Source organism: Argiope bruennichi, chromosome 2 (assembly GCF_947563725.1).
Source record: "Argiope bruennichi chromosome 2, qqArgBrue1.1, whole genome shotgun sequence".
Lineage (NCBI taxonomy): Eukaryota > Metazoa > Arthropoda > Arachnida > Araneae > Araneidae > Argiope > Argiope bruennichi.
Window position 1 is genome coordinate 42,932,354 of NC_079152.1, and position 24,669 is coordinate 42,957,022.

At 25.7% G+C, this 24,669-nt stretch overlaps 1 protein-coding gene across 1 annotated transcript in view; it reads left to right on the forward strand.

Annotated features, from left to right (window-relative positions):
• The window catches only part of LOC129959289 (VWFA and cache domain-containing protein 1-like), a 35,544-nt gene extending 10,901 nt beyond the window's left edge, over nt 1-24,643 (forward strand). Inside the window, exons 5-28 of the mRNA XM_056072112.1 lie at nt 404-536; nt 1,497-1,641; nt 3,031-3,166; nt 3,999-4,079; nt 4,165-4,302; nt 4,919-5,019; nt 5,414-5,546; nt 6,446-6,595; nt 7,394-7,517; nt 9,559-9,658; nt 9,828-9,996; nt 10,373-10,515; nt 12,533-12,630; nt 12,876-13,070; nt 13,857-13,979; nt 15,884-15,983; nt 16,152-16,250; nt 16,332-16,397; nt 18,084-18,170; nt 19,455-19,570; nt 19,659-19,775; nt 20,349-20,494; nt 20,728-20,958; nt 21,724-24,643. Of these exons, the coding sequence (XP_055928087.1) occupies nt 404-536; nt 1,497-1,641; nt 3,031-3,166; nt 3,999-4,079; nt 4,165-4,302; nt 4,919-5,019; nt 5,414-5,546; nt 6,446-6,595; nt 7,394-7,517; nt 9,559-9,658; nt 9,828-9,996; nt 10,373-10,515; nt 12,533-12,630; nt 12,876-13,070; nt 13,857-13,979; nt 15,884-15,983; nt 16,152-16,250; nt 16,332-16,397; nt 18,084-18,170; nt 19,455-19,570; nt 19,659-19,775; nt 20,349-20,494; nt 20,728-20,958; nt 21,724-22,133 (3,341 nt within the window). The 3' untranslated portion in view covers nt 22,134-24,643. The remainder of the gene's footprint in view (nt 1-403; nt 537-1,496; nt 1,642-3,030; nt 3,167-3,998; nt 4,080-4,164; nt 4,303-4,918; nt 5,020-5,413; nt 5,547-6,445; nt 6,596-7,393; nt 7,518-9,558; nt 9,659-9,827; nt 9,997-10,372; nt 10,516-12,532; nt 12,631-12,875; nt 13,071-13,856; nt 13,980-15,883; nt 15,984-16,151; nt 16,251-16,331; nt 16,398-18,083; nt 18,171-19,454; nt 19,571-19,658; nt 19,776-20,348; nt 20,495-20,727; nt 20,959-21,723) is intronic.
• Nucleotides 24,644-24,669: the final 26 nt, after the last annotated feature.

Sequence of the window (24,669 nt, forward strand, 5' to 3'; positions counted from 1 at the left end):
TGACTCATTCCCCCGGTTCTCGGACATTCTTTTCGGCAAGTAGGCGCGGCAGAAAAAAAAGGGAGAGACTTCGTTCGACCAGATGTGCGATCACGTGACCTGGGTTCAAAGGTCTTAATTTTGCAAAATTAATGGTTATTAATTTTGCAAAAAAAGTAATTAATTGAACTTTTATAATTAGGTCATTCAATACTTCATAATCGTAATTTTTCATTTCTCCCCCCCCCCCTTCTCGAAACTCCAAAATGTCGGTAGTAAGTCCGTAAAAGTTTCAGGGGATTTTTTGGGGTCCCACAAACACCCCTGCTATAACCTTATTTAGATAAAATACTGTATAAACTAATTGTATTTCAAGCTGTTTGTATGTGTTGCATTATATATCATAGATATTCTTATATTTCAGCTTTCCAAATGCACTTCAAGAAAGCCCCATCACTACTTTGGCAGTATTTCATTTCTCATGATGGTGCTCATTTTGAATATCCTGGTTATCATCTGAATTTCAAAGACTGTGAGCAAAAAACTGATCGTCATAGGTATGTTTCTACTTTGTCATCTTTTTCTTCATGAGGAAAAATTTGTAATTGTATTCTTTTTTCATTTGTTTAATTCATTCTTAATAGTTTTATTTATTTCATGAAAAATCCATAAAAGCTGTCACTTTATACTTTTTCAATTGTCTGTTCATTTTGAATTTTTTTAATTGTGATAATCTTTTCCTCGTGTGAATTGCAGTTTAAATATTTATAAAGAAATGTAATTGAAGAATATATTAAAATCAGAAATGTGGTATAACATGTTAATAATTAAGATATTTCAAGATATGATATTCAGTATTTGAAATCGTTTTAGCTGATATAATTTTAAAAAATAACCTCCCTCTTCAAATTTTTCAAGAAATTGTTGAATCAAGAATTAATCTTCAACGGAAAAAGATTCTTGTAATGAATGTGAAAAGTATATTTTTCAATTTCCACATCACTGTCAACTAATTCATTTTTTAATAGGAGATTTTATTGTTTTCTTCTAAATGGGAAAATGGAAGTTTCCTGGATTAATTCTAATATTTAAGAATTCAGTTTTAAGACTTCATGATTATCCAATAACATTTAAATTTTAGAACTGCATTTCATTTACTTTTTTATTGAAGCTGAAATGATTTGATCTTAATTTTTATTTCCAAATTTCTCTTTTCTACTAGTAAATGTATTCCTCATCTAAATGCATGGTTTGACTTTGAATTTTTTTTTTATGATACAAAAGTATTTTGATTAGTGAATGTTGTATTAAAATTATACTATATTACATTTCCAATACATAATCTGTTCTGCTTTTTGCATGTTTAAAGTTGCTTTAGTGTTCAGTGAATTAATTTATCCTTTGTTTGAAGTAAATTTAAAGTTTTTCTGTTTAATGCTGCTCATCAGAATTTTACTGTAATTGACATTGTATAGTTTATAAAATATGTTGTGTAACTTTCTTTTGTATTTTTTTAGACAAATATATCTGGACACTGTCAAATCAAAAACAAAGCATGTTATTATTGTTATTGACCAAGGAAATTCTTTAAGTCTATTACAATTTGGAAGTGCCAAAATAATAGGAAAACATATTCTTGGGCTACTGTCTTCTAATGATAAGGTATTTTATCAATTTGTGAAATTTTATTTTTATGACATTAAATTAAGTGGGGCTTATTTTTATTTTTAAAAAAATTGCCCTCAATTATATTGAATAGCCCTCAATCATATAGGCTTATTCATAGGCTATTTAGATTTAAATGTAGAAGCTAATTATTGTATAATTCTAAATAATTCTAAGGAATATCAGTTGAAAACTCTCAGTCTGTTAATTTTCATTACTAATTAGCATGCAATTTTAAGGGGTTTGTTTATAGAAGATTTATGGAATTAAATAAGAATATATATTTTTTCTTTATCATTCATAGTGAATAATATTTTTGAAACTAGGAAGCTTATTAAAAAGAAATCTCTCAAATTAATAATTTGAAATGATATATTTTAAAGACTTGTCATGGTTTTATTCTTTTTTCCATTTTTATTCAGATTTTTTTTTGTTTTTGTTTTGAAACCAGCATTATTTGCTTAGCTAAAAATTGTTTGCCTAAAATTGATTAAATAGCTTTAATTAAGAATTTATAACTTAATGCTACTAAAATATTGATTGAAAAGGAATCGAAATATTCTTAAGTAATCATTTATTTATTTGTATCATAATAATAAAAATGTTTTGTGTTTTATTTAATCTGATTCCTTAATTTTGCAAGACTTGATGCTAAAGAGCATGAGAGGTAATATATCCCCTCCCTTAATATATAAATTTTCTCTTCCTAAATTCTAGATAATAAATAACAAGACACTTTTTTATATATAAATATAAACCTTCTTTAAATATGCTATTATTTCAAATAATGTTGAATTGTTGCTTCCTTTCCTTGCTTTTTCCACTCCTTAAAATCATATTAGATTATTATTAGCATATGAGTGTTATTCATGCGTTTCCTTGTATCTTAAATATACATACAAGGAAAACACAGGGATTTTTTTTTTCCAGTTTTGAGTGGCGAGCCTGAGTTCTCATACAGCGAGCTAAGGGATAAAAAACTTTAATCTCCCAATCTTTTCCCAAAGGTGTCGATTCCCTTTCCCGAATGATGTGTGTCAAAGAAATCATAAGAATCTCTCAGTAAAAGAAAATGTGTACTTTTTTTCTAGTATCCTGGTGTGAATAGACCTTTCCACCTTTATTTTTCTGTATAAATCATGCCCTCCCACGAAAATAAATTCAGGTTCATTCCAAATCTGTATTGTCAGCCTTACATCTGCAAAAATATGTTATTTATATTTGTATGTTTAGTGCTGACAAATTTAGTTATCACTTGTGAACGCTTTAGCTGTGCAATTTTGTCTAAATAATCTAAGATTCGATAGCCGTAACATTATATAAAAGAAAACATGCATTCATTTTGTCTCATCTTCTTTTATTTGATTTTTTAAAAATTTATTTTAGGTTGTAACTTTTGGCTTAGCCTCTGATATTCAGTATCCCCAAGGAAATAATTGTTCAAAAGAAACTTTGTTGTATGCAACCAGTGAAACTAAGTTGGAGCTGACAAGATTCTTTGATAATTTAACTAGAAAGCATAGTAAGTTTGTGTTAATGTTTTAATTCATGTAAATTAAAAAACAAAATTACTGTATAATGTAATTGTTTTTCATTAATCTTATATAAACTGGATTATAATAAAATGAAACATCAGTCATTAGCAAAATATTGTAGAAATAATTTTTCTTCATATTTTTCAATAAATTTATGCTTTATGATATATTCTAGCTACAGATAATTGAACATCTTATTTTTAAGCATCAGGCATTAAATTTATTTTCTTTGATTATGAAGGAAAAATACTTTTTTATTCTGTTAGTGAAATGTTAGTTGTTAATTACAGTGTAATAGAATTGGGAAAAATCATTTAGAAGATAATGATAATTATAAAATTTTAATGTTGTTGAAAATGTAATACTTCTGTAATTTAAAATGCTTTAAAAATTTTTTAGATAAAATAATTTCAGTTTAGTTATTTTCATCATAATTCAGAGTTGTATTTTTGTAATTGCAATTCTTAAAGCTTTAATCTAAAAGTGATTTTATAATAATTAGAGTTTATTGTTCAAGTACAATAATATTAAGAATGCCTGTTATACATTAAGACACATAATTATATTTTGTTTTTACTGCAATATATTAAGCTTAAAAGCACATTTGAATATCACATAAAAGCACATTGAAGTCCAAGTTTAAGTTGATAAATATTGTAGGATAGACAGCAGGTTTGGGAGAATAAAATCCAGAAAGTACTTTTTCACAGTTGTGTAAAAAAAAAAAGAAAAAAAAAAAAAAAAGAAAGAAAAAAAGATAGATTTAAATGTGATTATTTATCATTTTGTGTCTCTAAGTTGTCTTTTTTTATTTTTCAGATGCAACAGACCATGTATTAGGATTTCGAAAAATTTATGAAATAATTCATGAAATAGAACTAAAAAATACTTCAATATATCGTAAGTTTTATTATAGCATTTATTTAACACATGAAAATTTGGTTTTCAAAAATAAAACACCTATAATCATATTTTTCTATTCTAGATGAAATTTTAGTTGCTTATGTTAGCAGAGGTTTATTGTCTTCATTAGTGGATGCCAAACAAGTTTTAGAAATAATATCAGATGGTAATCAGAAAGCAAAAAGTCACATTGTCATAAATACATATGCTTTGATTGATGGTAAGGAAAGTTTTTTGTATATATGTATATTATTATTATTGTTTTATATGAAAGAATGTTTATTGGAATTGAATGTGCAGGAAGCAAAATAAACAATTTAGTTTTTGAGTGAATTTTAAAGTATAATTTTTTATTTCTCACAAAACAAAAAAAGTTAGTTAATGTATAATTGATATTAAAATAGAATTTAATTGTTATTACTAAGAAAGATGAATGTATTCAAATGAAGTCCATATCTATGTAGCATGTTTATTAAATCTGTTGTGTAATATAAATATCTGAATAAGTGTTTCATTTACTGGTAAAATACATTATATTGATTGAAATTACATTTTGCTGTTTGTTTGTTGAAATATTAAAAGAAACTTTTTTATCATTAAAAGATTATTAGAGGGAGATAACAAGAAAAGTGCTGGATTTATATTTTTTTATCTCCCTCAGAAGACAACTGATGTTTTTATTGTATGATTCTGAAATATTTTTGAAAAGAAATTATTTACAATTTAGACACCTTCTTGATTTTTGCTTCATAAAAACCAAATCAGTTTATGTGTTAAAAAAATATATATATTTCTAAGTGTTTCTAATATGTAATTTTTTTTCTTTTTTCTTTCAGATGATCGACCTGTAATGTATGAAACAGATTTCTTGCAGGATATTGCAAATCAGAATTTCAAAAAGTATAGCATTCATCATAAATCATCTAGAAAAATTCAGGTAAATAATAGTTTGTAAAATATATAACAATGTATTAAATAAGAAAAGTTTTAAAATATCGAACAAACTAGAATAAGGTAGATATACTTTTGGTATCAAAGTCTGGTTTGTTAAATTGGTATACTTTTGCAATTTATCATACCATAATCCTTGAGCCATTCATAATTTTTTAAGGTGTGAAATTTAAATAACTTTTGGTAAATAAGTAACAGGAAAATGAAATTATATCACAATGCACTTTGATTATATTGTTATTTTCTTTAATACTTTGTTCTTTATTTGAATTCATAAATGCAGATTTCAGATGTATATATTTATTTTCCAGTTATATAAATGTATAATTTTATCTAATTGGGTTATGTAAATAAAATTTTACAATCCATTATGTTTTCAGAAAGGAGTAATGATAGCTGTTAATACAACAAAAGATATTTCTCTGACAATTGGTGATATTTTTGAAAACTTTCCTGATCATCCATCCTCCAAGACTGTGTTTTCTTTACCATATTTTGATCCTGTCAGTAAAGGTAATTAATTGCATTCCATGCTGTGATTATTTTGTTTTTTGTTTTTGTTTAAGAATAATTAAAAAAATTCTTTTACCTCTTTGTGTATTATATATATAAATCTTGCTCCCAGTTGAAGTTATTAAAAGTTAAATTTGGTGTAGTGCAGATATAGTTCCCTCACAATTCTAAGACATTCTTTTTAGGGTTCATCAATCAGAATTAGTCAACTTTGATCTTCTCTAAAAACTTTAAGCTTCTTACATGTACGATTTTCTTCTCCATATTATTAGATGTCATCATTGAGTTTAGAAAGGCATTGTCATTTTGATTTAACTGAACTCCCAGGAGAACTTGAGATGATTATGGATTTTATGTAATTTATGTATTGTTATTTCTCTGATCGACTTAAGTTTAGCTTTCTTGAAAAAATTGGTATTTGTTGCATTTACCATACTCGGGCACAAGAAATTAAATTTTTGTTTCTTTTATATATTTCATTGTTGAAGAACTTTTTGTTGAATTAAATTGATAGTGATTTTTAATATGAAAAGTAGTATTATAAATATTTCTTAGTATGTCTAAAGCAAAAATTGTCAGAAATTACTCATTATTAGATCTTGGCTACATTTGCAAATTACAAAATGCAAAATGCAAAAAAAAAAAAAAAAAAAGCCACATTTTATATTCAGTTTAAATTGATTTGCAGTTCAAACTTAATATCTAATGCATCAATATATTCTTTATTATAATTTCTTATTTCTACTTTATCAGTATATGTAAACTTTAAATATGCATTTAAATAAATATGTAGCTAATTTGTCTAAAACATTTCTTTCAAAATGTAATTTATTTTAATTATTAATTTAATTTAAAAGAGTTCTATGGCTCTTTTTTAATTCATAAATCTTTGGATTTAGGGATGGTTGTCAGTATATCTCAACAAGTCTTCAGTGGAAAAAACATATTTGGAGTCACTGGTATTGATGTATCACTTGCAGATCTTACAGAGGATGTTTCTTATTTCAAAAATTCTGAATCTTTATATGTCTTTCTAATTGATGAGTCAGGTATTTGAAACATTTGCTATGCTGTATTTTAAAATAATTATTTATGTAACTGTTATTTTACATTTTAACAATTAATTTTCAGAAATTAATATTTCAAAAATGCTGTATAAATTTTATTTCTTATTTTATTTATGCAATAGTATTTGTAATTAAAAGGGAATGATTATCAGTATATAACAAAAATTAATGATCTGTTGAAATATAATTTTTAAGTAAATCATGTCTTTATACTACTGTTTTGCCACCTGGTCATTTTGGTAATTATATTTAAAAATTTAAGTGAAATTATAATAGATTTATAAGTTTTAAATTGTATTTGTAAAAAAAAAAAAAGTGCTTATATTTACAATTTGTATTTCATCTTTTATTATGAAGCTTACGTTGGTAACTATGATTATTTTACTCTGATTGTAACTATATCTTTTTTAGAAGATTTATTATAATTGCTTTTACCAGCCCTTTCATGTACAAAATCATATTTTCATATCAAATCAATATTTTAAAAGATGCATGTATTACATTTGCTATTATTTTGAAAACTAAAATAAATAAAATAAAAGTGACTGGAGTTAAATATACAAATAAAAACAATCACTATGAATGATTCTCCAAAAATTAATATAGAATATAAGATGTTGAATAGCGATCTAAAGCAATAAAAGCAAAAAGTGAAAATAACATTTTTACATAAAAACAAGTTTTTCTGTCCTATATCCAATTTTTTTTCTTTCATTATTTCAATAAACATTTTACTATATTCATCGTATTAATTATATTTTTATCTCATTTGCATTGTAGGAATTGCTCTCACTCATCCATCCTTCAGTCACCCAACTTATACCAGTTGGCATCATGTGCATACTTTTATCTGGCACCTTGAGGATAAACTTCGATATCAGAAGCACTATAAGGCTATGCTCAGGTATATTAAATTGTGTACAAGTAGATCATATAATACCTTTGAAGCTATTATGCTACCACATATTGAATAATGATATGGAAACCAACAGATTTAATAATAAATGCAAACAGTTCTTACTCTGAATTTTAGTAGTCACAAATTACAGTGCACTCATATTTATACACATTCACAGAATTTTCTGGGTATTTTGCTATGAAATTGTGAGGATATATTTTTAATGGGTGACTTAATTTCATATACAAATTTTGAAAATAAATTAAAGAAAAAAACTGAAAAAATTCATTGTGATTTTAATCTATTATGTGAGTATTCATAGCTGAATATTGCACTGTATAGCTTCTGCATATTAATAAATGTGATATCTTAAAAAAAGAGGATGGAATTCCTTTAAGATGCTGATAATTTAATAAAAAAGACTTTAAAATACATTAAAAATAATTCATTAGTATCCAACTCAATTCTGATGACAATATTTTGATGAATCTCTTGAACTTAATTTATTGTTAAGTTACATTATAGAAAAAACAAAGATATATTGATTTTATATTAATTACATATTCTATTTTGAGGAAGTTGGACATTGTTCTAAAAAAATGTTTGTGAAGTCAATAAACATTGCATCATGATATGTATAAGATTATACTTTAGCAGAAAATTTGGGTTTTCTATGTATGGTTCTTTAGTTGTCAGTGTCTATGAAAATAGGAGTATATTGAATGCCAAAAACTAAAGCAGAGCTGGATGATTTTGACCCCCCCCCCCCAAGATTGGTTAGACCTGCCCCCAATTTGGCTTTCTGCTTATTTTGTAATTATTGCTTTTTTTATATCTACATATCTTATTTTTTTCTACATTATATCTTATTTTTTTATATCTATTTCTCTTATCTGATGAATAATCTTGAATAGGATATTGGAGTTCATGACAAGCATGTCAATCCAGTTAAAGATATCAATTTTAAAACCTTTGCACATTTAACCAAGTACTAATATCCTTTATGTCAAATCAAATCACTGAAATTTGATAATTTCAGTGTCATCTGTATTTGCAATATGTCAGTATATGCAGATTTTAGTTTTTCTGAAATAATTTTTTTTTCATTTCTGAGATTAATTTCGTTTTTGCAATAATTTTTACATATTTTTCATATTTTGTGACTTTTTGTATACATTTATTCAGTTTAATGTTCAATTAATCATATTTTATTTTATTGGTTTTTATATTTGGCACAATTTTTTATTTTATGAATTCAGCTTTTTTTTTTTTGTTCCAAACCTGTGTCATATTTGAACTGATGAAAATTGATTATTGCACAGTATTTTCTCTTTATAAAGAAAGTTAAATATGAATATTTTCTTTCAAGATTTTGAATGAGCTTTGACTCGGTTATTAAAAAGAAACCCCTGAGTTTGTATAAAAGTCAGACACTATCCTATTTGGCAATAAAATCACAGGAAATCCAACATCAAAATATATCTACTTTCGAAAGAAAAATTTGGAGACAAGAGACTAATTTTGTATAAAAATTTGTCACTATTATAATCTAATAATTTAAAGTGAATTGATATATTACTCATTTAGATTTTAGTTTGTGCAGAAGTAGGAAATTCATGTGTGGAGCTTAAAAAAAATCATGAAATGACAATACAAATTGTAAAATTACATATAGCTAGTGTATGAAAATTTGAGATTTAGGGGTGGTATTCGCCTTCATAAAAAAGGAGAAAAAGAAAATTATTAAAAAAATAAATAAAGATAATAATAATATAACTGAATCCCTTCCATTTTTTTTGTCTTATTTTTAGTCGCATTCTTTTAGTAGAAAATAAGGAGTTGAATGTATTAATCAGTTTCAGTATCATGGTAATTTAAAATCTTACAGTTGATAGTTCGTACTTCTGGACTAGCTTTTGTATTTTTATCATAATCTATTATACGTTAACCTGAAAAATTACTAGATATTATTTCTGTGACACATTATGAAGATGTTTTTTTTTTTAATTTCTTAATTCCATTTTGATTTCATTTTTCTCTCTTATAGAGAACCAACCGGTCAGGTAGCAATTCCTTTTAAATATTCTAAATCTCTAAATGATGATGGTATAAATGAAGAAAAAGTGGCCATTTATAGCTGGAAAAAGGTAATTTTATTATAATCACTTTTTACTTGGATAATTCTTAATAAAACTTAATTATTTAAAGTTGAATGATCCTTTTGAGTCAAACATTTATTTCCTGGAATTCTATTTATCTTCAATCATTAACGTTTTTTATTTTGAATAATTTTTTCCCTGCATTTCTATTTATCAGGTGGAAGGAACACCATATACTGCATGTGTAGTTGTTATAGAACCAACTAAGGCTAAAAAGATTTTAAAAGATTTGACTTATACTGGACCTGCTGAATTTTCTTATCATCGAATAGACATAATGCCCACAACAACTTCATGTAGGCACATGAAACAACTATCATCACTTGGTATGTTCTTTCTTTTGTCAGAATATTTTTTAATTACTGTCATTTTGTAAAAAATAAACATTTTAAGTGACCTTGGAATATTTTTGATTATACTGTATTTTCTTATGTTCTAGATCCACGTTGATGATCAGTATCAAATAATTTTTAATTTCATTTAAGAACTTTTCAGTCATTATTTTCTTAAATCCAATTTGAGTAATCTTTTGTTTTTTAAAATTATTTCTAGCTGTTGTATTTTATTCCAGTTCATGAACCATAATTGATGATTTATAGTTAAAAAAGGCAGTAAAATATAGTAAAAATGTACTTTTGTAAAACTTCCAGAAAGAAGCAAATGCATGAATCATTGACAAATTTTTTTATTCTCTTGTTGTAGGCACAACTGCAGTGTTTCTTTCTGCATCTTGTTTTATTTCACCATACAAATATATCAGAGAAGAAGAAGATTTTAAAACTGTGTTAAGCTACATGGCTTACCTGAAGGACACGAGGAATGTCATCACTAACCCAGGCTTAAAGGTCTCTGATTTATTTTTGAAATTGTATATGTAGATTTCCAGTTTTAAGATTAAGTTTTCTCATTAAATTGAATAAAACAAGTGTCGAAAATTCAGTTGAATCAGTTCATATATATAATATATAATACACCAAGATTTTTCACCTCTGGATGTAAATATTTTTAAAAAAATCATCTTAGAGAAATGACAGAATTTGGAAATCAGAACTAACTTTTCTATTTGTGTTCTTTTTTATGTTGAAATATCACATTTCAATGACTACTACTGCTTGCTTTTTTTCTGTAATCATAATTGGCATTTGTGTTTTTGCAAGAGTATTCTCTGATTCTGTAACAACATATTTACAATATATAGTGGCTTAGTTAAAAAGACACTTTTATAATGATTAGTCTACTTTTAGTTGTGATTGCAACCAATATTCTTCTTAAAATGGACTCAACAAGTTGATGGAATTTTTACTGAGGAATTTTGGCCTGCTGTTATAATGGCAGTTCTTAGTTAGTGCTATTGTATGGCAGTTTCCAAACTTCAAAATGATCTTCCAACTTAGTTCCACAAATGTTCCATATGATTGAGGTCAGGGAATTAAGCTGGCCTTGGATGCAAGTTATATTCTGATTGATGTTCTTCAATCAGTTCCTACCAGTTTAAGATTGGGTTGAAAATCCATTGTCTTACTGAAAATGACATCTCAGTATGGGAACTTTATATACATAAATGAGTGCTTGTGATCAGCAACAATATTGAGGTAATCTGTGTTATTCAGAGTTCTGCCCACAGAAATCCAAAGATCCTCGTATTTTAAGAAAATCAACCTGAATAGTTGTTACTTTTCAAATTGAAGTAGAAGGAGTTTATGCATTTTTATGCTGTTTGTGTCATATTCTGATAGTGCCATCTGTACAGTGGAACAGGGAATGAGATTTATTAGAATAGGTTGGTTTCTTCAAGTGATAAATTTCATAATTCCTGGGTCTATAATATGCACCCATTTTTTGTGATATCAAATGCACTACTGATGATCTGCTGCTGCCAATCTTTTAGATCCTTGTTGCACATTTGAATATGTTCTGTAATGCACCTGCATTGAATTTAGTTATCATTTGCTGTGATGTCGTCCTTCTCTTGTTACAGACTATGAATTTTATTTGCCTTTCAGCTCTCATGTTGATTGCATGTTTTCCAATTGCAATATTTCTTATCACTTGAAGTTTTTTTTTTCTTTTCTATTTCTACTTTCTAAACATTTGAAATACTGTTGGGCTTGAAGATCCTGAAAGAGTCGATGTTTCAGACATCGTGGGACCACTTCTTCTTGTATTGATGGTCATCTCTTGTTCAAAATCATTTAAGTCTCTTATCTTACCTTTTTTGACTTTCACTTTTGTTATAATTATGTCATCCAAGCTGGAATTTTTTTTATATATTAGTAATTTTTTATATAAGTCAGTTATTACATCACTGTCAGATTGATTTATTTTTAAGTAAGGGGTAAATTTCGGGGTTTTTTTTGTCTCTCAGTATTTTTTATTCCTTTATGATGTGATTTCCCAAGTAATAATTTCTTCCATCTTTCTTGCACTGTTTTTCTTTCAAATCAAATAATTTTGGCTAGTTTAAAAATAAGTTCCTTTTGGTTGTGTTCTGCCATTTTATCATTAATTTTTTTTCTTCAGTTATAAATTGAATCATCATCTAAGAAAGTCTGATGTTTGTGCTATTAAGAACAGTATCTATGAAAGATTTCATTATTTGTTTTATGTTATATTATTTTTAGTTTATTTATCAAAATAGAAAGTTAATTAAAATGACCTCCTGCTATAAGTTTTGCTCTTCAGCCAAATAATTAAAATTGCTTCACTTTATTTTTTGTAATTATTTAAATGAGGTAAAAACAGTTTTCAAGAATCCAGTTTTTAAGTTTTGATATTTTTTTGATGTCTCTTCAGGCTCATTATTATTTTACACTATTATTATTTACTTTCAATTTTTTTCATTGTTGTAAAAAATTATTTCAGCCTGGTGTAAGAAATGAAGTGCTTGCTCTCTCCCAAATTACATCAGCTTGGAAATCAGCAGCAGAACATGAGGAATTTTCTAATTACATTGTTAGAAGGTTTGTGAATTTTTATTTTATTTATTTTGCTAGTAGGAATATAATTATTAATGACAAAAGAGCTAAATAAAAAGTGGTGGTGATGGAGATATACTTAACATATTTATTTTTAGTATATACGTTTAATTGTGTATTTTACACTTCAGCCTAGTATGCATTTTTAAAAAAATAGTAATGAATGACTATTTTTTTTAGGAATATGTATGTTTATACTTATGAATTCTTTCTTATTTTTTAACAAACAGATTTATTGCAACTTATAATGGTGTCTTCCAAGTGTACCCTGCAACCTTAATTGACAAGTCATATGATGCAACACGTCGTGACTGGTATATAAGAGCTCTAGAACATCCAGGAAAAATTATTCTAACTGCTCCTTATTTAGATGTGGGTGGAGCAGGTTATGTTATTACTCTTAGTCACACAGTGTTTGAAGGAAAGTAAGTAGCCCTTTTATTAATAAGAATTCGATTTTTTAATTCCTTTTGCAAAGCAATAAGAACTTTGTTATGGAATAATGTTGTTTTACATAATTTACATTTTAAAAATAAGTGGAAGTTGAATAGTTTTTTTTTAATGCTATTTAGAAACTGAAATAGAATTAATAGAAAAAATAATTGTCATTATAAAGCATGTTGATCCTCTGTTTTGACTTTTTTTTGTAAAATCATAATAATATATTATGAATTTATGTTAATTATGAACTAAAAAAATTATATCTAATCCTTACATTTTCAGCATTTCTTTCCCTATTCAATCTGATAATGAAACCATATCTATTTTTATTCATTTTAATATTTTTATTATTCTATTTCCTGTATTAACGAAACAAACTTAATATTTTGTGTTGCTCTCCATTTGAAAGTTAGAAATGTCAAAAATAATTTTGAATATATTTTTCAGTTAATGTGACATTTTTCTATATATGTATATATGCTTTAACAAACCTGTGCAGTTAAGTTTCATTTTTCAAAAACAAAGTAGTAGTTGAAATTAATTTCAAAATAATTAGAATTTTATATGTTAAATAGATGATCAAAAGTTTTTTTGTTTGAAACTTTTTTTAAAAAACCAGTTAGACTTGTATATTATGCTATTGTAACTAGAAGTTGTGAGACATGTGAATGAAAAATGTCACATTTTTACCATTGTTTTGTAGTGTAAATATAGATCAATTTCACCGTTATTCTTTATGCATTAATTTGTCATTTATCTTGTTTATCTAGGCCTACAGCAATGCACAGTCCTGATGATAACATTGTTGCGGTTATGGGCATAGATTTTACCTTTGGATATTTTTACAAGTTTCTTCTTGAAAAGATTCCTGCCTGTAAATTGGATCATATGATGTAAGTAAACTTGTATTATGGAGAAATTGGATAACATTTTGCTGCAAAAAGCAATTAAGTTTTAATCTGATGAATAAATACTCTTTAACTCTGCCTCAATGATTGAAAGAGCATTCTTGAAATAACCTATATGCAGCATAGTAATGGCTTGTTCTAGACTTTAATAGACATCTTGCAAGTTATAAATCTTCTCAAAGCAAGGATAATAGATGAAAGAGAGCAAGTTTGTAGATTGTTTGTAGATATTTATTGAGGACTAAAAGATGACCTGTGACTAGACTGGCTATTATCCTTTTAACAGTACTTTAAATCTGATTGTCATGGATTAACACATGAAAGGAAATATATAGAAATTCTCATGCACAATGCTAGAAGGCTTAAAAAGTAAATTAAAATAAATTATTATTTACAATCTACTTTCAATGTAAATATATAACATCTAAAATTTTGTTCTCTTTTATAAGATCTTCTTTATTCATATCGTTTAGAAACGCAGACCTGAATTAATCATTAAAATTAGATTGAAACAATTAATGATCAAGCCAATGTTGAAAATAAAATAAAGGGGAAAAAATGCTCAAAAAATATTTATGTTTAGATGTATTTGCACACCAATAAATAGTCAATTTAAGTATTAAAAAACAAACAAACTTGTAGTTACTAGATGTTAAAACAAAAATTTTGATTTTGCATCCCGTAATGATGCAGATGAAAAGCATGAGAATATTTTTAAAACTCCAGCCAGTTTTATAGATGCAAATGGATGATTATATATACTGATAAGACTTAACAGACTTGACAGGAACATTAGAGATCTGATTCAAAGTTAGAGATATTATTTAAAACTGTTCTTATAAGAATCCGATAAATAGTATTGAAAAGATATTTATGCCTTTGATTTAAAAAATGGAATGAATTTTTACTGTCGTAGATGTTCATAATATGAACTTATAACTTATTTATGATGATAAATTCTGTTCTTGAAAGATGCTATTTACAACTGAGAAGCAGATATTATTCTCATAGTGTAGGTTATTCTGAATACAGGAATTACTGTTGTATAACTAAAAATAATTTATCTTGCATACACTCACAAATAGAAAAAAAGGAAGAAAATAAAAATCATATATATCTAGATAATTGTGTAAGATATAATTTTATATTAATTATATTTTTGTTTTACTTGAGTAAAACTTTTACAAATTTACATGGGAATGAAAGTACCTAGAACTAATATGAAATGTAAATAAACATTATTATTTAGAATTAAAAATTCAATGATTGTAGAACCATAAAAAAAAATAATAAAAGGGATAAAACTTAAAAAAAAAAAAAAAAAAAAAAAAAAACGTTTTTTTTTTTAGAAGGAGGGAGGGAAAAAATTACTGAAACAAAGGATTAAAACCTGTCTGATATCTTAAAAGCATTAGAATTTCTAATCATAAGATATAGTAAATCTAGAAGCAATTCTGATTACTTTTTAAATTGTTTTAATTTATTATTATTTTATATAGATTTTTTTTATTAATGAAGGCTGATATGAATTTGGTTCTTTATAAGCAATAAAAAAGAGGAATCAGTTTTGAAATTTATAGAAATTTTGTCTGTTTATAGTATGAGGTTAAATACTAAGACTATTTGTTTACCGCATTGAACAGTGAATCAATGGCATAACTAATAAGTATATAAGTTGATAAACAAATAGAAGTTTGCAAAATTACAAATGTTTTTTAGCAAATAATGTGAAAATGTTTTATGTCACTGCTGCTTATGTATTATTAAGTAAAATTTTAAAAAATTAGCTGCTACTTGGTAAAATTTAGCAAATTGTGGCAAACTAAGTTATTTATGATATAAAACTTTTAAAAAATTAAATGCTTATTTGTGTGTATTTTTTTTTTCAGTTGTTTCCTGTTAGATGACAAAGGTTATCTTGTTGCGCATCCAGATCTCATAGATCCTTCTGGCCGTGGTCCAGTTGAACAACAACATATAACTCATAAAGTAAGATTTTACTTTTTATGAGTAACAGGCATTTTAGTTTTGTATATTTTATTATTGTTTAGTTATTGAAATTGTTTTTTTTCTTCTTTTTTCTTTCAATTTTATGTTGATTAATCTGCACAATTTAATCGATATTGTTGTATTGAAAAGTCTGTCGTTTGTATGTAGGAACCTTTGGTAGCAAATGATCTACTTAATCATCGAGCTTTTGTCACTAAAAAAGTTTGTGCTAGTTATAGTGATAGAACTATCCAACGATATTATCAGGTAAATTTATTTCTGAAAAAAATTATTTTGATTATTCTTGTAAAAATAGAATCAGAATTATGATTTATTTTTCTTTTACAGCTAAATACAAGTTTAGATACTGTCCTGACAAATCTTGTTCATGGAGAACATTGTACAAAATATCAGGTAAATCTATTATAATTTTTCTTGGTAAATGTGTTAAATAGATAAACTTTTAAAATTTTCCTGTTTTGATATGTTGCATTCATTTCAGTGCTCAGTAGAGGAAGAATAGATTAATATTAAATTTTCAAATAAATGGTGATAGTCTTGATCCTAAAAGTGCTTAACTAAGATATTTTATTTTTACAAACATAATTTTTTTTATCAACTATTTCAGTGAGTTATATTTGGGGCATTATTTTTACTTGTGGACAACTTAAATGTGGTTTTAAGTTTTTAAGTGGTGATGAGAAAAAAACAATGTCTCATCAAATTGAAAGAATTATTTTTTTGCATTTAATTTGAACATTCTGATGACTATTTTTAGAAATAGTCTAAGAAATAAAAATGACTAACTATTCTTATTTTCTCTTTTAAAACTGTTTTCACTGAATCATGGGCTTGAATGAATACATTATTTAAATATATTTTTCTTTGATTTTGTTATTAGTCTTAAAAATCCTTAACTATTTAGTATCAGTATATATAATTATCTACTGCCATTTGTAGTGCTGGTTGAAGTTAAAAAAAATTCTGAATTTTTAGTTTACATTATGTGATGTGAAATTCCACTTTTTGTTTTGGTGTTTAGCAATTTGGGTCGTTTTTTTTAATTGCTTAAATTAACTAGTTTATTGGTTTTCAAATAAAGCTAAGAATGAAAAAAAATTATTATAGGATCATAAACTTCTTGTTCTATTTACTTTTTTTATTCTCTATTGTAGGAAAGGTTAATAAGCTGTAATTTTTATTATTTTATATTTACTTTTTTCTTTGTGAATCACCATTTGGTTCAAACTGATTTTAGAGATTTTTTTTTTTATTTCATTTGTTTTAATTTTATTTGATTGTATATTCCCACTGTAAAAAAAATCAAATCTACCACTGTATATTTCAAACTCTACTCTGTCTTTGCATCTAAACTTACCACAAATGATAATGTTTTTTAAAATTAATTTCATAAGCACTATGCTAATGTCTTGAAATTTATATATATATTACAAAATTTTATTATATTTTTTCCCTAAGACCACACTGTCTTATTGTGCAATATCATTTTTTAGTCACTTTTCTGTCATCCATGTGTCATACCTAAAGGTCAAGGATCCTGAATTAAAGCACTCTGCCCACTTTCCCATAAATAAGATTTCCTTAAATATTTAATTTCTGAATATATTTAATATCTTGGGCATAACTGTATTTATCTTTTAAGTTTATCAAGTATTATCATATAGTATGATTTATAAACCAAATATAATTTTATGTGTTTTTAATATTTTTTAATAATAAAATTGAGAGGTTTACTTGTCTTTGGATGAATTTGGTTTCAAATTGCTCACATTGACTTTTGCATCATTTAATAATTTTTATCATTTGTTAATATTAAGACTGGAAATAAATCCACTTTTCATTTTACTAGAATGATTCAACTTCTAGAACTACTAGACTTCTTCAACTATTAGAGTAATTCAACTATGTTGGTTCAAAATTTTGTAGTTAGGAATACTTGCCTTATATGTTTCTATTTTTAGATTGAACTTTAATACATTTATTATAAATTTATTATTAAATTAATTTCTCCATTAATATAATTATTTTTGTAGTATATAAAAGTACGTAGAATAAAAATTTTAATATTTTTTTACTTAGGTTATGCATGTCTATGGCACAAATGTATTCTTGGGAATTGTGAACCAAACATGTGATGGCATAACTGCTTTTTGCCCTTGTAGCATGGTAAGTTCAATTCTTAATGATGGTAATATTGAATTATGTAATTGAAACATATTATTAAAAATACATTTGATAATAATTTTTTATTGATGATTAAATAATACAAAATTATTATCTGTAGATCTTAACAAGAAATACTGGTTTTAAAATATTATTTTTTCCATCTTAAGAAAGATTTATCGAAATTTATCTTTGAAATCCTTATATTATATAAATATATTCAATATTTCTATTGATGTACTCGGTATAGATTGGATTCTTTCAGTTTAAAATAATTATGTCTTGTTAAAATTACTTTTAATTTTCTGAATAGAATATTGATTATCAGTTTATTAAATAATTTGTATCTAGTCTCTATTATTTTTGCTTAAATATTTTACTGTACGAAAATTCATTCACATTGTATAATTTTTTAATTTTGTAAATGTGGTGTATGTTAAAATTTTTATTAATAATCAAAACAAAAGCATGTTTGTCTTTTGGCATTTTACTCTTGGATTTAGAGCCATCAAATTTGATGGAAATATTCTGAAGAATATATAAATGCACTCTTTAGAACATTAAAAAAAAATTTGGAATTTATTAAATAATAATGAAATATGCGAAATAAATACAAAGAATTCATTTTATATGATGTTCTGTTATATTTTAAAGATATCTTCGTAATATTGCATGGCATTTAGAATATTGAGCACTGTAATAAAGATATAGAATATTTCATGGTAATAGAAAATTCTTTGTGTAATCTATTTACTTTTCCCTCTAGGGACTAGGGAAGTAAATTAAGTAAATATATGTTTGTTATTCTGCAGTCTTTTTACCATCCTGTTTCAGTTCATGTTGTTGAACTTGCCTTCATAATACTTCATATAAAATACACTTCATGATTTTAATGTTAAAATCAATTTCTCATTTGGGAGGGGGGGGGGGAATGGATTCTAAATGGATGTACAGTAAGGCCCAACTTACTTTATTTCAACAAACTCATATTTTGTAATCAAAAATATTGTGCTAAAGATGGTTCTTTAGCAAATAAATAAGAACCATCTTTAGCACAATATACTATATGCTAAAGGTACTTAATATGCACAATATACACAATATGCTAAAGGTACTTAAAAAGTACTTACAAAGTATTTATTTTATACGGCAGAATTTGTTTGTCTACCTTGTTAATAGTATTTATTCTGTTGAATTGAGAACTCTTGAACACAATACCACCTTCTTATTTGTTAATTCTTTTGCAATTACAATTATATGTGCTTAATTATTTTATTTATTTTACAGACTGATAGGTTGTGCCTTAATTGCCATCGCATGGAGCCAACAGAATGCGAGTGCCCCTGTGAATGTCCATTAAAAATGGATTTGTGTTCTGGTCAGTTAAATAATGATAACAGCAAGTAAGTTTCAAAAAAGAATAATTTTTTTATAAGTTTTATTGTATAAAATGTGTATGACTTTTTTTAATATAATGAAATTTTTCATTAGTTATCCAACATGTCCACACTTCCCAGAATTACCAAATTTGCCTGTTGTAAATCTAAATTTACTGGAATACTTGAAACCATGTTATGAGCATCATTGTTCATCTCGGACAGAATCCAGGTATTAAATATATTTATGATATTTTAATGTACTGTTTATATTCATTCAAAAATATATTTTGTGATAATTTTATATAAAAAAAAAACCAATCAAATATTATTGTGTATATCTAATTTCATTAATTTTGGATTTTTTCTCCTTAATATAAATAATTTTACACAGAAAATGCATAATATTTATCTAATAAAAATCTACATAAAATGCAAAATAAATGCCATCAAGTACTTAGCTTATGTTTCTGATTCTTATTATGGTTGTCTATGTTAAGAAAAATATCTAAACATCCATTTTTAATTTTTAATAAATACTAATTTCTTAGGGAAGATATTGTATTGCTGTTTTTGTGATGTGGTGGCTAAAATTTTTTGCAATTTATATACCTGTTAATGTGCTATCATACTCTAATTCATCACCAAAAATTTTTTAAAATCAATTATAGTTTATTCAAGTTTTAACCATTTAATTATTTTTTAAAGCCTGTGCCAAGTCATCTAATTCAAACATCAACATAATGCTTTTCTTTTGTGATTAAAAATAAATAATTGTATATGTAACTTGTTTCAATTCCTGTAGTGATTGCTTTGGTGTTCTGGGTTGTGAATGGTGTCAACTGGATTCTGATGGCATAACATCTCTCACAAAGAAATTTTGTACTGAGCAACGGAAATGTTTTGGTGGCGTTCTAGGATCCAGAACTCCTTATGCTGATGAAATTATTGGTAAGTTGTGAAAAATGAAAAAAACTGGATTATTTAAATTTATATGCTGTATAACCTATTTTAACTATTTTAGATTAGATTAGATTTTTAACTATTTTAGATTTTTAGAGCTATTCAAAAATGCAAAGCTCACAAACAACTGCATAAATTTTGCATATAATTTTTTTTGTGTGTGTATGATGTTTATATTTATTTAACTCTTTGGCTCTTTTTTTCTTTCTTCAACAATTTAGAAGAGTTGCCAGAAAGTGACTTCCTGGTTATTAAGAGTACTCCATTTGGTCCAGTTGCAGGAGGGCTCATAACAGTTTTCATCTTTATTATAATATTAGTATACATTATTCGATCACGTAGGCATAATATCTCACATTATGGATCGTCATCACCTGATTCAAATTTCAGGATGACTCAATTAAATAATGAACCAGAAGAAATGGAACCGTACCAAGAACAGATCAATCCAGGTACTTAGTTTTGTATTAATTATTAGCTGGCCAATTATTACAACCAATTGTGCTGGTGGTGAATTTATTATTATTTTTACTGATAAAATATTAACTATTTAATTAATTGTCTTAAAATCTTCATTAAATTCTTACTTATATTTCAATATTTATGAGCAAAATTTGAAATATAACAAAATGAATTGTGGTGAAGATTAAAGTTATTATGTGCTATTTAAAGTTATATTGTGTAAATATTAAAAATTTATATTCTAAAGTATTAAAGTGAAGTATTTAACAGTTATATATATAAATTTTTTTTTCCTGTAAAAGATTCTTTTGTGTGAGATATTATACTGCACAAAAGTTTTCTGTTTTCAATTTGATTTTAAACAGATAATTTGTTGCATCAAAGAATTTTTATATTTCATAAAAAGTTACAGTCCTAAACAATTTTTTTTTGGGGAAAATCCCCACTCCCCATGATTTTAATTATTAAATTTGAATTTTGTTTAAAACCAGTCTTGATTTTAATGACGAATATTTCAAGAAAATGAATGAATAAGTGGTAATTTTTTTAAAAAAAATTATATGTCATTAATGAATATTATTTGACCTTGTTTAATCCTTTGACAAGTAACTTAACTTCCTGAAGTATTAGATTATAGAAAGCTTGTATTTAAGATTAAATCTGAAATTGTATATTAATCTGAAATAGAACAAAATATTTTTGGAAGAATATTAAAGATTTCTTTAAAATAATTCAACATAATAAATATTTTACAGTGACTCCATTTTGCCGCCAACTGATACCGCACATAGAAAATGTTGTGTCCCCTTATCGAGTTCCCACCAATTACAGGCGGCCTGCTGGTGGTGACAGTGATCATGGCTATAGTACCATGACACCCCATGAGGATACAGAACTTGCCCCTTATTTTGAACCTTTACTGCATGGAAGAATTTCTATTGATCCCCCACCCTCGCAACATTCACTGAGCAGTGGCAGTCGCACATCTTCACCTGTTTCCTGTGTACCCTCAACCACCTGCTCTGCTTCTCCATCCATATTAAAAATGGAAAGTGGAGTGCCATCTTGGGTGCCTCAGAAAGATTTCCTTTGTAGTTCAGATGTGAAAAGTAAAGGAACTTATGTCCTAGCACAGGTGCAAGTTCACTCAGAAAATATGGACTAGTAATATATTTAATTGTATATTATAATTGATGATTCAGAATAGATGTTTCTAAGTCATTACCTTTTTGATTTTTCATAAGATTGCTGTATATTAAGCATTTCACTCTTAGAATTGAATCTGAATGACTTCATTATCCTGACAAGCAAATATGATATACATAAACATACCCATAGATTTTTAATATATTTTTATAAAGCTTTTTTAATTAAAATGTTTCACTATTATTAGTAATTAAGCATTATGCCTGTCATGGTATTTCAGGCATTTTATAGTCCTAAGGTACAGGATAAAGTAGTTTAAACAAATATTTTGAAATGATGGGCTATATTGCAAATAATTTATTTCCATCTAAAATTAATGAGACTATCTTTTCATTACTTTTAAATTAAGAATTCTATAACTAGCTTTTATTAAATCCTTGTAGTATGCCATGACATATTTCCATGCTGTTAAGCTCCCATATGTAAATATAGCATCGGCTTTCAAAACAGCTGTACTTTTTTCCTGATGGGAAAGGACAACTGCGTCATTAATTGAAATCGCTTACCATTTTTAATATTTTGAAAAAATCGATTTACTTTACTTAAGTGAAGAAATTTGTTTTTAAAATTTGCCACAATTACATTTCCACATTTTTTTAAAAAAAGTTCTGTTAAGCATGAAATGATGATATTCTAAATTTTTGAAGCAATGAATTCAGATTTTTAAAAATTTCTAAATGAATAGAATAATAGTGATTTCCTCTTTTAATTTCTGTAAACTTTAGGAAATAGTATCATGGGAACTTGGTTGAAATACTAATAATCATACTTAAAGCTTTTAATATAATTATCTAAATTAAACTTAAAATTATTTTACTTGTGCATAGTAGAAATATTTGAGATTCTGTATGTAATCTTTTTTTTTCATTCATCTCATAAAGAATATAAATCACTATCGAAAAAAAGAAAAAAAAAATCTTGCGAGATATTAATACTAATTATCATATCTAGCTCAATACATTATCATGAATTGTTTGTAAATAACATTTCATATTAGTAAATCAACTTAAAAGGTAATTACATTAACATCTATTTTGGATCATTTTGTATAGTTTGTATATATGTAAGTATGCTATATTTTGTCCTTTAGTAACATGCAGGTTATGTTACACTGATCTTATTTCACTTAGTTTTTTATCAGGTAACATATACATTTAACTTGAATTACTTTTTTAAAAATAGGTCAATCATTATCATTTTATTATTTATAAATCACTGTCACATTACATTGTAAATTTTTAAGTTACATCTATAAGATATCATTTACATAAAAAAAAAGAGTACAATTGTTTAATGGAAAATGCTATTTATGGCAGCTATATTTCTGTTTATATTTGAATATAATTAAAAAATATTGGTGTCACATTTCTTTATAAAGATGTATAAATATACTTATCATTAGGAGATAGGGGTAAGACATGATAGAATGAAGAATAGAAATTCTTTGTGTAACGTTATTAGAGTGGAATAGTTATTGCAGTGGCCATGTGCTTCCCTCTTTTAAAGAAATCCTTTATCATTGTATTCATATGTAATTTTTTAATCACAAATTAAATCATTGAAGTTTCATTTTGTTTTGATTTTTATATACATGGGAATTTCATTGTCTCAAAATACTGTTAATCAGATTGTTTAATGTATATTTTATTGTTGGCCTATGAGTAGTATTTTAAAATTTATTATTTTTCCCTTATTGAGGTAAGCATTTTATTTATTACAAATTTATACAGCATTTATTATTTTATTTTTGGTAAAAACTGTTTTACAGTAAATATTATGTTTGTATTTGAATATAACAAACTATATTTTAAATGAAACTACTTAGTATTTCCTTAAAATTATTTTCCAGTTTTTGGTTCTGAAAAAAAGTATATGTATTTGTTGATATTAAAAATTTTTTTTCTATTGAATTATTTTATAATATAAACTTTTCCTCGTGGCTTGTATGATATATTACTTAATATTTGCATTAAGATTTTTTTTTTTTACAACCCTTTAGAAGTATTGAAATTTATTAAATATGAAACACTGACTTGCAAGCTTGATATACAGTGTGGAAAAAGGCACTTTCATTTTAAATATAATCTGTTGCATCACACCTTATGCTAATAAATATCATGCCACATAAAATTTTGTGTAAATTATAGCCATAAATAAGGAGCATGTTGTTACTTAAGCTATTGAAAGATTTGATTTAGTTATAAATAGTATATATGCAATTGTTATTCAGGTCAGATACAGATTTTTATACTTAAAGTTTGTTAGATGTTCCCAATTTTCAAATATTGATTTACATGCTATTGTATACTATTGTCAGCAGTATTATTGGAAACTTTGCTAATGTCTCTGGATCTAGATAGTGCTTTGAATGAGAATTTCTGAAATGCAATTGTTGAGTTTTTATTGTATATTTAGAGCTTCAGATTAACTTGCAGGTTTTCAAATTTTCTTATTTGACTATTTTTTGTAATGAATTAGTTAAAAAAATAAAAAAT